Here is a 16,673-nt window from a genome sequence, read left to right on the forward strand (position 1 = left end):
TTCCAATCTTCGTATACTTCTGCGCCTACATAACACATCCCACCAACGGTACAATTATACACTCTCCCTGCTCGGTTCTAACAGACTTCCTTTCCCAGACAATGAAATCCGCCCTAACACTTACATCCCCCAGCCGCCCCTACTGCATCTCCCTCACCAGGGCTCCCTTTTGGCCTCCCCATACTCTCCTACTCTTCCCTTCTCATTTCGATTGTCTAACATCCTACTCAGTTACACCTGTCCCATACCCTCGTTTTTCAACCACCTAACTTCCCCATTCTCAAATATCAGCTATTCTGTTGCAATGATACCTCCCCTCTGCCAAATTATCCGTTCCGGTTCATCAATTTTATTAGTATTTTCTTAAAACAAATCTTTTTAATATAATCAGTGTATTATCATAATATTAACGATTTTATAAACCGCGTAAATGCTTAATCTTTTTCAAAAGTTTAAAGCTGCGTTTATTAGTAATAATAATTATGGTTGAAGGGTGGCACGTACCGCTGCCAACCACAAAGTAAAAAGAATAAAGGGAAAAAATCAGTGGAACTTCTTTTGAATACATCACTGTGTTATTTTTGTACTTCATTGCTACAATTTGTTTTGAACCAAGATCTAATTTCCTATGGTGAACCATACATCGTGCATCATATATGAAAACTATCAATACCTCACAGTCAATAACAGAAGCCACATGGATTGTATACGGATGGTCCGAATAAGTCTGTAAAGCTTGTAGGGGTGTTGCAGGGGAGTCTGTGCTGAGCAGTAACTGTTAAGAAAAAAATTCGACACGTTTCTCCTTTTCCGAGTTATTTAACATTAAAGACAGCGTATCACGTCGCCGCGGGCGTAAATTTAAGCACTTGCACGAGCTACAACGTAGTAATTACAGGCATCTGTGAACCCGCGAGTTACCACTTGTTCAAATGCTCAGTACCAGATAAAAAACACCTTTTCCGGAAGTGATAAATTTAAGATAGGAAACCAAGCGAGGGACTCCTTTGGTGACGTTGTCTTTGGCTGGCTGATTGAATTTGCGCCCGCAGCATTGTGGTTGTCCAACTTAAATGCTAATTAAATCGGTAACAAGTTCAGTGTACTGATGTTTTTCTTTACAGTTATTTGTCGGAACAACCACCCCTGCAACACCCTCACAAGTTTTTCATGCTGTTTCTGACCGCCTGTAATACAGTTCCTTAAATTGCTGCACTAAATATATCTAAAAAAACAAAAAACGATTTCTAATAAATTAATTCATTAGTTATAGATAAAATAATAATTGCTACCAAGAGTTATCAGAATTTGTTAACTGTTATTCTATTTTAAAATCTGAAAACAGGAGCGAACGACACTAATTCTTATACTGAACATCTTCTCTGAAAGTTATTCAGGACAGAGAAGATAGCCTCGTAAAAGGAACGTCTTAGTATCCCAGTAGCTTATAGACTTTAAATTTTCAATTCGTGTAATGTAGAAGAATGAGTCAGGCTATTATGGCAACGAAAGTTAATAAAAGGGAGGAAAATAGCTTTGCTTATTAATTATGGCAGAAAACAATTTGCAGGTTATATGAGCAATCAGCAATTAATGTCAGGCATTCATCTCTGGGGACAAATAATGGAGTATCATTGCATAAAATTCATACATTCTGTACAGTACGCTTTAGACCTGTAAGCATCGAGGAAGGTTTCGAAGGATGCAAGAGAACAAAGGTACCCTCATCACAAAATCAACCAAAATCAGACTTACTGAGAGGCCAAAATAAGTGTACGAAGACTGATTCGGTCTTTCGCGAACTCAGTACACGTAGCTAAATCTTCTATATAGTCTCTCACTGGCCGCATTGGCGCCGAAAAGGATGACATAGAAGCCCGAACCGTGTAATTTGATTTTCCGAAATTATTTCACTGCTAGAAAATAGTAATCAGTACAAATGCCGAAATGACATTTATTAAGGTGTGCTAGAAAGTAATGCTGCCGAATTTTTTATGTGAAAACTCTTAAGGCTTTTAAAATACATATTTTCAGCCCTCTGCGACTAGAGGGCTCCGAATTGTAACGTGTAGCATGACAGTGTGTAACGCACTCGTAATTACGTCGGTGCATCAGAAACAGTGGGCTAAGAGTTTGTCCACGCATGGAGCATCCTCTCCGTTAGTACGACAATGCCAAACCACACACGAGTGCTGTGACATCTGCAACAATCTGACACTTTGGATTCACTGCATCGATGATCCTCCATGCAGTCCCGACTTTTCCACATCCGATTTTCATCTGTTTTTAAAACTTAAAGAACATTTTCGATGACTTCACTCTCATAGCTATGAAGTGGTGCAAGCAGAGGTGAGACTCTGGCTCCGTCAGTCGAACATTTCACAGTGACGGTGTGACATTTGAGAAATAAATATGTAGACGTGAAGAATAATAATGTAGGCTGTCAATACCGTTTGTTTTATTTAAAAAGCTTAAAGCCTTTTTACGCTTTTCCACACCCTATAATTGGTTAATAAATCACTACAAGCGGTGATATCTCTTAAATATCTCTGTGTTAATGTTACGGGTGAATAGGCAAGAAACCACCTGAATATTTTAGTGGCATGCCACACGCCAGACTGCTATGCATTTGAAAAGATTTTGGTCAGATGTTGTTCCTTAATGTAAGAAATAGCTTGCAAGACAGTAGTGCATCAAACTGTGAAGTACGGGTCGTTTGATGGGTTTCGCGTCTGTCTGAATACTAGAGAGAGGCAGTGATTAAGTTGAAAAAAGAAATTGTGTGATTTGTGATGCAAGTATTTGCCCGGTATGGGAATTTCACAGAAAGGCACAATGAAATTCACTGAGCCACCGTACCAGAAATACGTCGTGCAGCTCATGAATGGCTACTCTGCAGTTCATAGAAGACGTTCAGAACGTACCCTCTACTAAGCGCAATGAGAACTGGGTACTGAAGTATACGCGCTATGGCGGCTTTTGCACATCAGTAAACGATTTCTTCAAACGTGTCAAACAGTCAAACTAAAAGGTTCAGCTTAAGTCTAGTGATCTAGTCATGGACGGATAGGAGAGTACACCAGAAAATAGCATGAGGAGTGAACGTGTGTGTGTGTGTGTGTGTGTGTGTGTGTGTGTGTGTGTAGTGCTAGCATACACCATTCTTCTGCGGTTTGCATTGCAGATTATAGGTGCGTACACGTAGTACGGACAAGAGTGTGAGCAGCGGTGTGTTGTTCTTTGCGGCAGGCGCTGGTGCACGTGTCGACTGCGTTCGCGCACTGCCACCGGAAGCAGATCGGCGAGGCCTTCTACAAGCCCGGCCTACAGGCGCACCAGCTCTCCTCCATCCTGGACTCGCTGCCTGATGACAAGGTCGACGCCATCATGCGTGTGTAAGTAGCAAACATGTACCAGCTGTCTTCACTGAGCTGACACCTTTATCGATACTTCAGTAGTAATCGTTTACTTCCAACACACTTTGTTGCTTGACAATGCCGTTTGTTATCTGGTTTTCATGGAAGCTTAGTTGCCTTTGCATGCGCACTGGACAAAAAATTAGTTACCCTTACGAGTCACCTTGATAAAGCCGTGTAACACCACCTCTAGCCTCTGGCCTCAAACCGGCCTCGGCAACCCAATGACAGTGACGAAATGCTCCTTGGTTCTTTGGTTCTTTCGATCTCTCTTAGCTGCTTTTTCTGTCGTGTTTGATGTGACTCTACTGAATTGACCAGCTATATTCAAAAAAATTCCTAGAATGTTTTGTAAGCCGTTGCTCTCATGGAAGAGCTACATTTCCTTGCGATTATTCCAATGGACCTCAGTGGAAATAGAGAAATCGAGTATACAATTTGACAAGTGAAAATTGCGTTTCGTTTGTATGTATCTCCAGCTCCGAATATTGTTATCACATTAGTTTTTTGCAGGTCTAATAATTACTAGAATCACTGTACATTAGTATCGCTATTTCATACAACTGATGCGCAAGGATTGATGACACGATTTTAGATGTTGGTTATTACAGCACAGAAATGATTTATTTCTGATTATAAGTTCCTCTTCAAAATTCTGCCGTCTGTGTCACAAAAATAAAACCTTCGAAACGTACAAGAGGAATTTAAAAACGCGCTGTGTACTTCTTAATCAATTCTCACATTAATATTAGACGCACAATCGTCACGCAATAATAATTCAAGTCCATTCCCTGATTATTCCTTTACTATTTAGGGTGATATTCTATATTTTTCACTGTACAGAGCTGTTACAAACGTAGTTTTGACGACATCCTAATTTAACCAGGTAATATGTCTTTGAGTAGGAGGAGTTATTATTATCATGGAAAAAGAAAATTACAACAATGCTGGAACACGTTAAAGATGATAATTTATAACAGGTGTGAATTATACAGAGGCAGTTAAATATGTGACACCTTGCTCATAATGGTACAAAGATCATTAAAAGTGTTTTACGAGGGCGTGCTGAAAAGTAATGTCTTCTAATGTTTATTCTGTTCTCAATATCGATTGAGGTATTACATGCCATGCATATTGCTCGGTCGACTTTCCCGTTCCACTGACGCAAGTTGCAACACTCTGCCGATAGAAGGTTGTGTGGCAATGTCAACAAAGTCAAACATTCTGCAGTATCGGTATCCACCAACAGGTCTCTCGTTGGAGTGATGCTTGGTTTGTGGAGAGCCCATCAACGCGGTTGTCAGCGCCCGTACAGTTTCCCTACCTTTTCATAGTCCAGTCTCGCCATATTCAAGAATAATGATGAAACGATGAGGACAACGCAAAGAACCAGTCCCCGGGTAGAGAAAATCCCCAACTCGGCCGGGACTCGAACGCGGGACTCCATGATCCATAGGCAGCAACGCTATCCAGAAGACCATGAGATGCGGTCGTCTATCGTTAGGAAAAATTTGTTCGTTGTCGGGGTGACTGTGTTGAGAAATAAATATGTATACAAGAAGAATAAAGATGTAGAATATTAACAAAGTTTATTTAATCAAAACGTTTCAAGAGTTTTCACACGAAAAATTCGATGTCACTACTTTTCAGTACACCCTCACACATGCTAGCGGAAGTTGTAGCGTCAGTATAGTGAAATTAATGTTGGACGTGCCTTTACAGTGAGTGGTAAATATTGACATGAAAAGTATACTAGTTATCGATAATTACGATGTATTCGGTCCTTGTGTACGTGTCTTCACAGTTCCAGTATATACTTTACGTACATGTGTTTTCTGCATTTGGGCCTTAGTACTGGAGATCCTGTCTGAATTGTTGTTCAAGACACCTAAACGTTGAGAACACCTTACATTTTTTGTACATAATTATTATACTTACCCATATGTTACCGTGGAATGTATATCACCAGATACTTCTCTCCTGTCTCCAAATGTTTTGACAAAGAACTGAATGTTACAAGCAGGTAACGGCTTTTCTACCAAGAACCATTTTTCAGCAACAACCTGCAATAAAATGTAATCATTTTCCAGTTCAGCTTTACATTAACGATTTTGGAAAATCATCTACGAACAGCACAAATTCTGGTTGCAAAGTCAGAACAACGATCGATAATCCTATACGGATTCGATCTGGGTTTGCATCACCTAACTGTCTTGCATACAATCTGTGTCAACATTGAAAAATTTTCTCAGTGGAGAGGTACAATATTAATTGTAGTTTTCAATGTAGGCTGATGGAACATGGAGAGCCTGTAGTACTTTAAGGAAGAGTATATAGTAGCTAAATAAGAACAATGTCACGTATCGTAAGTGCTGGCGATATGCGGCTGTTGCAGAATCCTGGACAAGTGGCCGAATACTTACACGTACACAAAGGCCATCGCTGAGGAAACGGTCCGCGAGGAGGCCAAAGGAATGCCCGTCGCCGTCGTGAGGCCATCCATGGGTAAGTGCTAAGTGTACAGATGCCTCCATCTAGCCTACTCTTGCCGCGTCTATGATTATCTAGTAACATGGGAAGCCTTGATAGTGACACTACCAGCTATCTATTGTCTGGTGTCAGTTTTATTTGTTGAATAACGCAAGTTATTTCATTGGACGATGTGGCGCCATAGTTTAGACCCTGTACCCGCAGCCCGGAGAAGCGGCGTTCAAATCCCGTCTAGCAATCCTGTTCTCTAAAACACTTACGGCCTATTGCTGTAGTATCACAAAGTAACCTCTGTTCCTGTCCTCATCGTCTTCAGGAGTTCAGTCACAATCTTCCATCATTTCCAGGAAATTTCCAAACACTGTACTGACGATATATCATTTTCATCTGAAGTACTCTTAACGATTTTGACGTTGTTACCATCACCAGCAGACAATTTATCGCCGTCCTTGCAATGTGTCCATAGACTGGTAGGCCTTGTCACCCAATGCACAGTACTCGGACGGTGTGATGTAAAACTCCAAATTTTTAGAGATGTTATGTACGCTGCAAACTGGGAATGGATGTTTCTAATTTCTTAATAAAGTGTCTTCCAGTTTATTTATAATTTCTTCATCACTTTAGAAAATTAAACCTTTTACGAGGACGATCTAAAAATTTTTGAAATATCCCATTTTCAAATGTTCTAATATGTGTGAATTTCTAAGGGACCAAACTGCTGAGGTCATCGGTCCCTAGACTTACATATTACTTAAACCAGCTTTTGCTAAGAACAACACACCCACCCATGCCCGAGGGAGGACTCGATCCTCCGACGGGAGGGGCCACGCAATCCGTGACATGGCGCCTCAAACCGCGCGGCCATCCCGTGCGGCTATCGCATTTTGTCACACTGAACAAGATGGTGTAGTGGAAAGCCATGGATTTCAATCTACGACCGTCCACACATGTTCTCGTTTTCCTGATTTCCCCTACTTGCTGCAGAGAACTGGCAGGATGAAACCCTTGAAAGGGACACGGCCTATTTTCTTCCTGATCCATCCATAATTCAAGCTAGTGCTCCCATTCTAATGACTTCGTCGTAGGGAACGTTGAATTCCACTTTTCCTTCTGCATTTCCTCACACCACTTAAGATGTCTCAGCTGCTCTAAATTTCAGCAGTTTTAATGATCTTCGTAGGATGCGTTCGAGACTATGAGAAATCCATAAAAACTGATTTAGTCCATCTAGATGTTACGAAGAGCTGATCTGCTGCGTGATGAAAGCTTTTGTCATCTGCAACTGTAACTCACCACTGGGATAGTTTCTTGGTACTACGTCGAAAGAAATATGAGAGTCTGGAGCTGAATGTAAGTGCGAAAGTCATCTTCCTTGTAACACGATATCTCTTGAAAACTGTAGGTGAGACAATGTGACTCATTACGTGGGGAACGTTAGGACAACGCTGAAGTTCCTGGACAGTTGTTTTTTCACTTTAGAGGAGTGTGTCTGCGCGTTATCGTGATAAAGTCTTCTCTGTTTTAGTGTGTCAACAAGAGCATCTGAATAGTTACTAATGAATGTCAGCTCGTCTGTTTACTTTGCGGGAAAGTAATTCGCAGTAAGCATCTTTTTTGTCCTAACAAACTCACAATATCATCTTGTGCTGGTAGTCATACACTTTTGAATAGGATGTCGGTTTTTTTCTTATTCTGATGTTGGAAAAAAGTGTTACATGTACATCTTCAGCATCAGGAATAGTTCATTATGTACCTTGTCCATAAAATTTTTCTAAGCTTACTTTTTACTTATTCTACATGGTCTTCTTTGAAATACTCTCCTCTACAATTGATACACCGCTCGCAACGCAGTTTCCACTTCCGGAAGCAGTCTTGGTATGCCTCTTATTGGGTCACCCAAGTGCTGTCTGCGAATTGTCTTTTACCTGTCTATCGTTGCAAATCTTCGTCCTTTCAACATCGTTTTCAACTTTGGAAATCAAGAAAAGTCCACAGGGGCCAGGTCTGGAGAGTACGGAGAATGAGGTAACATACTGATTTCGTTTTTTGTGCAGTAGTCACGCACCAACAGGGATGAATGTGCATGTGCGTTATCGCGATGCGGGAACCATGAGTTACCTCGCCGTATTTCAGACCGTTTCCTTCTCACATTTCCTCGCAGGCGTAGCAACACGTCTCGGTAGTACCATCGATTAACAGTTTGTTCCTGCGGCACGAATTCATGATGAACTGATCCTTCAAAGTCGAAGAAAACTATCAGCATGGCTTTGACATTTGACCTGACGTGACGAGCTTTTTTTGGTCTTGGAGAACCTTTCCCGATTCACTGTGAAGATTCAAATTTGGTCTCAACAACATAACCGTAGGCCCAAGTCTCATCACCAGTTATGATTCTCTTAAGGAACATCTCGTTCTCATTTACGCGATCCAAAAGCTCTTCACAGATTGCGAGGCTAAGGTCTTTCTTGGTCTTGACTCACGAGCTGTGGGAAGAACTTGACGGCAACACGACGCATTCCAAGATGTTGTGTCAGGATTTCATGACATGATCCAACTGAAATGTTACAATCTTCTGCAATCTTTCGGGCAGTCTTCGATTGGCACGCACAATTCGTTAACATTCATGACATGAGCGTCATCGATAGACGCCGAAGGGCGTCCTGAACGAGGTTCGTTTTTAACTTCCGTCCGGCCAGTTTTAAACCATGTGAGCCTTTCTTCAACACCGAGTGCAGTTTAAGCACTAATCACCGCAGGCTTCCTGCATAATTTGGTGTGTCTCTGCAAAGGTTTTCTCGTGTTTCACGCAAAATTTAATGCAGACGCGTTGCTCCTCTAACCATGCCATCTCGGAATTCGCATACTGTGCGACACAACGTTCAGCTCAGTACAACACTGAACAATAACTAACAGACGTACACCAATGAAACTTCCTGTAGTTACATACTAAACACAGGCGTGTCCAAAGATGTCAATTACATTTACAGGGTGTTTCAAAAATGACCGGTATATTTGAAACGGCAATAAAAACTAAACGAGCAGCGATAGAAATACACCGTTTGTTGCAATATGCTTGGGGCAACAGTACATTTTCAGGCAGACAAACTTTCGAAATTACAGTAGTTACAATTTTCAACAACAGATGGCGCTGCGGTCTGGGAAACTCTATAGTACGATATTTTCCACATATCCACCATGCGTAGCAATAATATGGCGTAGTCTCTGAATGAAATTACCCGAAACCTTTGACAACGTGTCTGGCGGAATGGCTTCACATGCAGATGAGATGTACTGCTTCAGCTGTTCAATTCTTTCTGGATTCTGGTGGTACACCTGGTCTTTCAAGTGTCCCCACAGAAAGAAGTCACAGGGGTTCATGTCTGGCGAATAGGGAGGCCAATCCACGCCGCCTCCTGTATGTTTCGGATAGCCCAAAGCAATCACACGATCATCGAAATATTCATTCAGGAAATTAAAGACGTCGGCCATGCGATGTGGCCGGGCACCATCTTGCATAAACTACGAGGTGTTCGCAGTGTCGTCTAAGGCAGTTTGTACCGCCACAAATTCACGAAGAATGTCCAGATAGCGTGATGCAGTAATCGTTTCGGATCTGAAAAATGGGCCAATGATTCCTTTGGAAGAAATGGCGGCCCAGACCAGTACTTTTTGAGGATGCAGGGACGATGGGACTGCAACATGGGGCTTTTCGGTTCCCCATAAGCGCCAGTTCTGTTTATTGACGAAGCCGTCCAGGTAAAAATAAGCTTCGTCAGTAAACCAAATGCTGCCCACATGCATATCGCCGTCATCAATCCTGTGCACTATATCGTTAGCGAATGTCTCTCGTGCAGCAATGGTAGCGGCGCTGAGGGGTTGCCGCATTTGAATTTTGTATGGATAGAGGTGTAAACACTGGCGCATGAGATGATACGTGGACGTTGGCGTCATTTGGACCGCAGCTGCAACACGGCGAACGGAAACCCGAGGCCGCTGTTGGATCACCTGCTGCACTAGCTGCGCGTTGCCCTCTGTGGTTGCCGTACGCGGTCGCCCTACCTTTCCAGCACGTTCATCCCTCACGTTCCCAGTCCGTTGAAATTTTTCAAACAGATCCTTTATTGTATCGCTTTTCGATCCTTTGGTTACATTAAACCTCCGTTGAAAACTTCGTCTTGTTGCAACAACACTGTGTTCTAGGCGGTGGAATTCCAACACCAGAAAAATCCTCTGTTCTAAGGAATAAACCATGTTGTCTACAGCACACTTGCACGTTGTGAACAGCACACGCTTACAGCAGAAAGACGACGTACAGAATGGCGCACCCACAGACTGCGTTGTCTTCTATATCTTTCACATCACTTACAGCGCCATCTGTTGTTGAAAATTGTAACTACTGTAATTTCGAAAGTTTGTCTGCCTGAAAATGTACTGTTGTCCCAAGCATATTGCAACAAACGGTGTATTTCTATCGCTGCTCGTTTAGTTTTTATTGCCGTTTCAAATATACCGGTCATTTTTGAAACACCCTGTAGCTCCAGCCCGCCATTGGCGCGAAATTGCGAATGTTCTGAAATTTTTTGAACAGACCTCGTACGTGAGTAATAGTTATTCGGGCACATCCTTTCTCACGCACAGTTAGGATAGAAGTGGCCAGACAAGAGACGTTCTTTCCACGAACTTTGTATTGATCACCTCCTAAATCAGTAGACTTCTCAATTCATCCCCTCGGATGTCAAATACCTGTCATTATTCCATTACTGCAACGCAATACCTAGCAGATCCAGGGACCTAGATGTACCTACGCATTATTCAAAATCCTTCTCAACCTCTAACAGATCAACGGTTAATATACATTTGATTCAAAATTATGCTGCACTATAAAGGAAACTCAAGCTTTTAGTATTATCATATTTGAGCATATTCCAGTTGTCCTGCTGATCAATTTTGGATCAGCATCACTGTGCCGTTGTCAATGCTCATCCATAGTTTCTCACCTTTGTGTCGTAATATTCCGCCTTCGTTGCATTTTCTTTCATAATTTATCCTAATACTTTTGTAGTATGTGCTTTTCTCTGTTCCTGAACCAATGAATTCCTGCTTCTGATTTGCATTTTTCGGTACTGTTGCCATATGTTTCTTACTGCATAGTTATCATTCCTCCCCCTCGGCATCAGCATTACACCTTTGAGGTACATACTTAACAATATCAATACGACTGATATTTAATTCTACAAGATTACGTGGAGGTTGAAAGGAATATGAATTCCAATAATTCTTTTGGACGCGGTTCTATTCGAGTTCGCTAAATTATGGGTGAAACTGATGGTGCACATCCAACGTCATAATTTGCAGCTACGTCTGTGACTGCTGTGTCTTACGAAAGGCATTTTTGGTAGGCCGGAGCCATCATACTACACAAATGGGAGATGAAGCGGGAAGTGCGACTGTGGACTGACAGTGATCATAGGTGTCGAGAGTAGAGCGTGTGATGACCTTTCTGGATGACTTTTAAAGCGCCAGAAGCTTTCGCAAGACAGCTAACGTTTACAGGAGCGCTGCAATGTCTGGGCTCTTGACAGCTGTCACAGGGAACAGTAACACAGTCTGTGACAGTTCTAGTGGGAATGTGTTTCATCATACGGAATCCGACCAGCACTGCCGCCTGTTGCAGGTTTTGCGTGTCACAAAAACACGTTTTCATTGCGTTGCTACTGGTCTACCCGTCATCCATTAAAAGAGCGACACAAAAAAGGAAAAAGACGACGGAGAAACAGTGTCGATATCTTGCAAGCGCGTATTGCTGTCAGGCGTAGCAGAGCAGGGGTAAAAACTCAGATTCGCTTTGTGTAACGATTCACCAGTTACAGTCATTTGTATAATAATGGTAGAAAATCTATTATCAAAATATACCGTCTAAATCAATTCTGATAATTTATTTCTTACGAAGGAAAAAAGTATAAAAATGTACTTGGACCAGAAGTAGGCCTACGAGCGTAATAGATACGATTTCTAGTATTTGTAGATAAGCTTCAACCTGTGTCTTGAACTAAGGTGGCATTAGCAAACATCGGAGCAGTTGCGGTCAGATCTTAACAATGACAATTTTAGTAGGAGCTGGATTTCAACGAGATCTCAAATCAGCTGGAGTTTTTAAGGCTCTTACGGCAGCTTGTGACACTATGTGGAGGGAGGCATTGCTGTCAAAATTTATAGAAATAATCCCCTGACAAAAGCGGCGTTTCTAGTACACAATATGCTATATGACAGGCTCTTCGAGGTGTTCCTGAATGGACAAGCTAGCAGGTGGAGGTCTCTGAATAATGGTCCCCCTCAGAGATTAGTTCTGCCCTTCATTCTGTTATCCTGTGTATTCGTGACTTGCCAGAAACAGACTCCATTAAAAATCCAGTACGCAGATGACCTAGCCTTAGTCTTCCAGGGTAGAGACTTTAATGCACTGTGAGAATGTGTGCTCAAAAGTGGTCTGAAGAAATTGATTACTTCCATAAATGTAAACTTCATTCTGACCCAAATAAAACTGATATTAGTGCGTTCCATCTAAATAATAAAGAAGCTCAAAGGAAACCGCATGCGACTTTCGATGGAATCGAAGTGCAGTATAACTACAGCCAACATATCTAGGAATCATCTGCATCTATCCTTGACATTTAAACAAGAGTGCATCAAATTCAACAAGAAATTTAGCTCGAGAGTGAATCCACTTCGTAACATTGCCAGATGGAGTTGGGTTTCGAACGTTAATAATAATCTATGCTCTGCTGCGCTCGTTCCTGTGTATTCTGCTGGTGAATATCGCACTCCTCTGCAAGAACACAGCACCTACACAACGAATATTGATGTGCAGCTTAATGAAGCCACGAGAATTGTCACAAGAATTGTTAGACGTGTCTCCATTCAGCGGTTATCTGTCCTATCCAATATTTCTCCAAATGGCTAAGGCAAAGTTGCTCAAGAAGATCACCTCTCATAAGAAATCTTCTTTGTACGGTTTCCTACAAGATCCACCAACAACTCGCCTGAAATTATAGGTTGATTCACAAATTATCAATTCTTTCGATGTGACCTCCAAATTGCGACAAATCTGGAATAAGCAGCCACCTAGCGACGTTGACGTGGTTCGGGATCCAACAAAGAAGGATGACAGATTGCAACTAATGAGTCATACTTGGTCGTAGCTGAACCGCAGTAGGACGAAAAAAGGAAGGTGCAGATACATCTTGAAGAAGTGGGGTTTCCGTTCATATGCGGCCTGCCACTGAGGACTGGAGGAGCAAACAGTAGGACACATTGTTGCGGAGTGCTCACTGCGAACATTTGACAGTGACCTGAGCACTCTACATCAAGTGACTCCGAGTGCTCTAGACTGGTTGTCTTATTTGGACATTTCCATCTGATTGTATATATTTTTATGTACTTGTACGAATATACGATAAATAAATGAATAAACTGAAAAATACAAAAATCAAATAAACTGGACCAACAGAAACGAAACGTAGAATTTCAGGTCACTCACGAATAAAAGAAACACTAAAACAATTTCCTGTTCAACAACATAACGGAAAATGTAGTGGAAATAGAGTACTTAGGAAGTACAACAATACGGCATGAGCGAAGCAAGGAAGATTCTGTGGACATAGTCGTACAGATGGTAAATGTTTAGACGAACTACAGAAATCACACAGTGACCCTGAACTGAAAACAGAGGCATAAACGTTTACGGTTTGTGCAAAGAAGTATGTGGAGTGGAAACATGGGCACTGAGAAAGAAGAAACTAATACTATTAACGATGTTACGGTACGGAAGCATACTAATAATAAAGTGGAAAGACAACTGATGTCGTTCAGTGGAAGGTACAACTGGAAGAGAAGTAAACGAAGATTTTAACGTATCGTTGACGTTGACGGAACACACTAGAAACATTAATGAATATTAAAATAAGTGACATCTGTTCTTGGTTTACATCCTTCCACTGACGAATCGTCACAGTATAGTCTATCTTATGATATTTGCTCTTCACCATGGCCAGTATTAGCCATAAATCTGTGTCCAAAGAATAAAATTGCTTTGAGGATACGTAAAAATTCAAGTTGAAATACGAGAAGTGTTACTTTTTCAATGTTGTCGCTCATACTTAGGCACTTACGTACTCCATCTATAAAAGAAAAATGAAGCGCACTTCCTGCCTGAGTACGTCAAATTCCAAATCCGTAACGCTATTTTCCAGTGCCAACAGGTTCCTAGCACTTCTATCCTCGTTGTTAGCGTTTCCTCTGGTAATGCATATATACATGAAATATCTCTAGTTGCTTCGCAGTCTGGATACCAGACTAATTGTGTCTCCTCGCAAACGGCAAAACGTTTTTAATAAGATCGTGATCGGTAAAGTATTGCGTTACGCAAGCCAACCTACTGGCTGATACTTACTGCCTGATTAAAACTGTCGGCAGGGGCGGGACTCTAATTTAGGATGGTGGTGGTGGTTAGTGTTTAACGTCCCGTCGACAACGAGGTCATTAGAGACGGAGCGCAAGCTCGGGTTAGGGAAGGATTGGGAAGGAAATCGGCCGTGCCCTGTCAAAGGAACCATCTCGGCATTCGCCTGAAACGATTTAGGGAAATCACGGAAAACCTAAATGAGGATGGCCGGAGACGGGATTGAACCGTCGTCCTCCCGAATGCGAGTCCAGTGTGCTAACCACTGCGCCACCTCGCTCGGTAATTTAGGACCTTTACCTTTCGTGGGAAACTAGCTCACCAGCTGGACTATCGAAGCACGACTCACCATCCGTACTTACAGCTTTTCTTCCGCCAACACCGCTAGATAATTGCTTTACAGTCATTGATATACTGTTCATATTGTGTTTTAATGTCTCGATTCACCTTCTGGAAGCTCTCGTAAAAACGTTTGTCTATTGATACCGAAAACAGCATAATACACCGACGGAGAAACATTGCAGCAGCAAAAAATAATTAATGTAGGGTAATGAAATTTCAGGATTACATTTGTCTTGATAACGTATTTAAGTGATCAACATTGTAAGATCACAGGTTAATGTATGCGCGAGATAAGCCATTGCAAATGTGAAATGCTGGTACATTAATAACCGGTGTAACTTTCAAAATTATGAACGCAAGTATGCAGATGCGCATGCATTGTGTTGTACCGGTGCCGGATGTCAGTTTGTGGGATGGAGTTCGAAGCCTATACCGGGCGGGTAAATACAGGGACAGTTAATGCTGTTTGCGGATGACACTGAAGTTGTTGTCCAATGATGTTCCATATTTGCTCGACTGGATACAGATCTGGTGATCGAGAAGGCGATGGGAACATGTCGACACTCTGCATAGCATGTTGGATTACAACAGTAGTATGTGGGCGAGCGTTATCCCATTGGAAAACACTCCGTGAATAGCAGCATAACAGACAAATTTGCAGTCAAGGTGCGTGGGATAACCATGAGAGCGTTCCCGGTGTCAAACGAAATCGCACACCAGACCATAAATCTAGGTGTAGGTCCAGAGTGTCTAGCATCTAGACAGGTTGGTTGCAGGCCCTCAACTGCCGTTCTAACCAACACACGGTCGTCACTGCAACAAGGTAGAACCAGCTTTCATAAAGAAACACAGCACACCCATCGCTGCCCTCAGTGCGCTCTTGTTTGACACCACTGAAGTCTGAAACGGCGGCGGTTTGAGGTCAGTGTAATTCATGTTACAGCGCGTCTGGTTCGTAGGTCTTGTTAAAGTAACCGATTTGCGATTTGTAACTGTTTTTTGTCACTGTGGTTCCAACTACTGCTCAAGTGCAGTGCGATATGCCAGGGCCACGTGCCGAATACGATGGTCTTCCATCTCGGTAGTCCCAGTGGCTGTCGGAGCGCGGTCTTCTTGTGACCATGCTTTATCGTGACCCCGCTGCCAGAAGTCGTGTACAGTGACTGCAATAGTACCAAGTCTTTCTGCAGTATAGCGAAAAAATGTGTGTGAAATCTTATGGGACTGCCGAGCGGAATTAGCCGAGCGGTCTTGGGCGCTGCAGTCATGGACTGTGCGGCTGGTCCCGGCGGAGGTTCGAGTCCTCCCTCGGGCATGGGTGTGTGTGCTTGTCCTTAGGATAATTTAGGTTAAGTAGTGTGTAAGCTTAGGGACTGATAACCTTAGCAGTTAAGTCCCACAAGATTTCACACACATTTGAACATTTCTTATGGGACTTAACTGATAAGGTCATCAGTCCCTAAGCTTACACACTACTTAACCTAAATTATCCTAAGGACAAACACATACACCCATGCCCGAGGGAGGACTCGAACCTCGGCCGGGACCAGCCGCACAGTCCATGATTGCAGCGCTTAGACCGCTCGGCTAATCCCGGGCGGCTGCAGTATAGCGGAAGGATCATCCAGCTTCTTGTAGCCATATTACACGACCTGATTCAAACTCAGTGAGGTGCTGTTAATGACGTCTTTGTCACCTTAAAGCCATTGTTGACTAATATCAACACACCAAGTCTAACGTCAAACGTCTAACTCTCACGATAGTTACAGCCACTCTTACGCGACTGGCGGGAAATTTGAACAGACATAATCTTTGAGATGTAGGTCACCAGCATTGTGAAGCCTAATGCAGGGTTGGCTCAGGTGACTGTTAACATAGGGGGGTTATGTAGGGATTTTACTAAAGAGGATCAGGTAGTGATTGTGGGTGGGGCTGCTAATAGTATTGATAGGGATGGGGTGACCTGG

General features: G+C 42.5%; 1 protein-coding gene across 1 annotated transcript in view; it reads left to right on the forward strand.

Moving 5' to 3' along the window:
* Positions 1–16,673, forward strand: part of LOC124605773 (fatty acyl-CoA reductase wat-like) — a 267,768-nt gene that overhangs the window by 199,368 nt on the left and 51,727 nt on the right. The window contains exons 5-6 of the mRNA XM_047137658.1: positions 3,250–3,395; positions 5,812–5,921. Coding sequence (XP_046993614.1) covers positions 3,250–3,395; positions 5,812–5,921 — 256 coding nt within the window. The remainder of the gene's footprint in view (positions 1–3,249; positions 3,396–5,811; positions 5,922–16,673) is intronic.

Source organism: Schistocerca americana, chromosome 3 (genome assembly GCF_021461395.2).
Source record: "Schistocerca americana isolate TAMUIC-IGC-003095 chromosome 3, iqSchAmer2.1, whole genome shotgun sequence".
Lineage (NCBI taxonomy): Eukaryota > Metazoa > Arthropoda > Insecta > Orthoptera > Acrididae > Schistocerca > Schistocerca americana.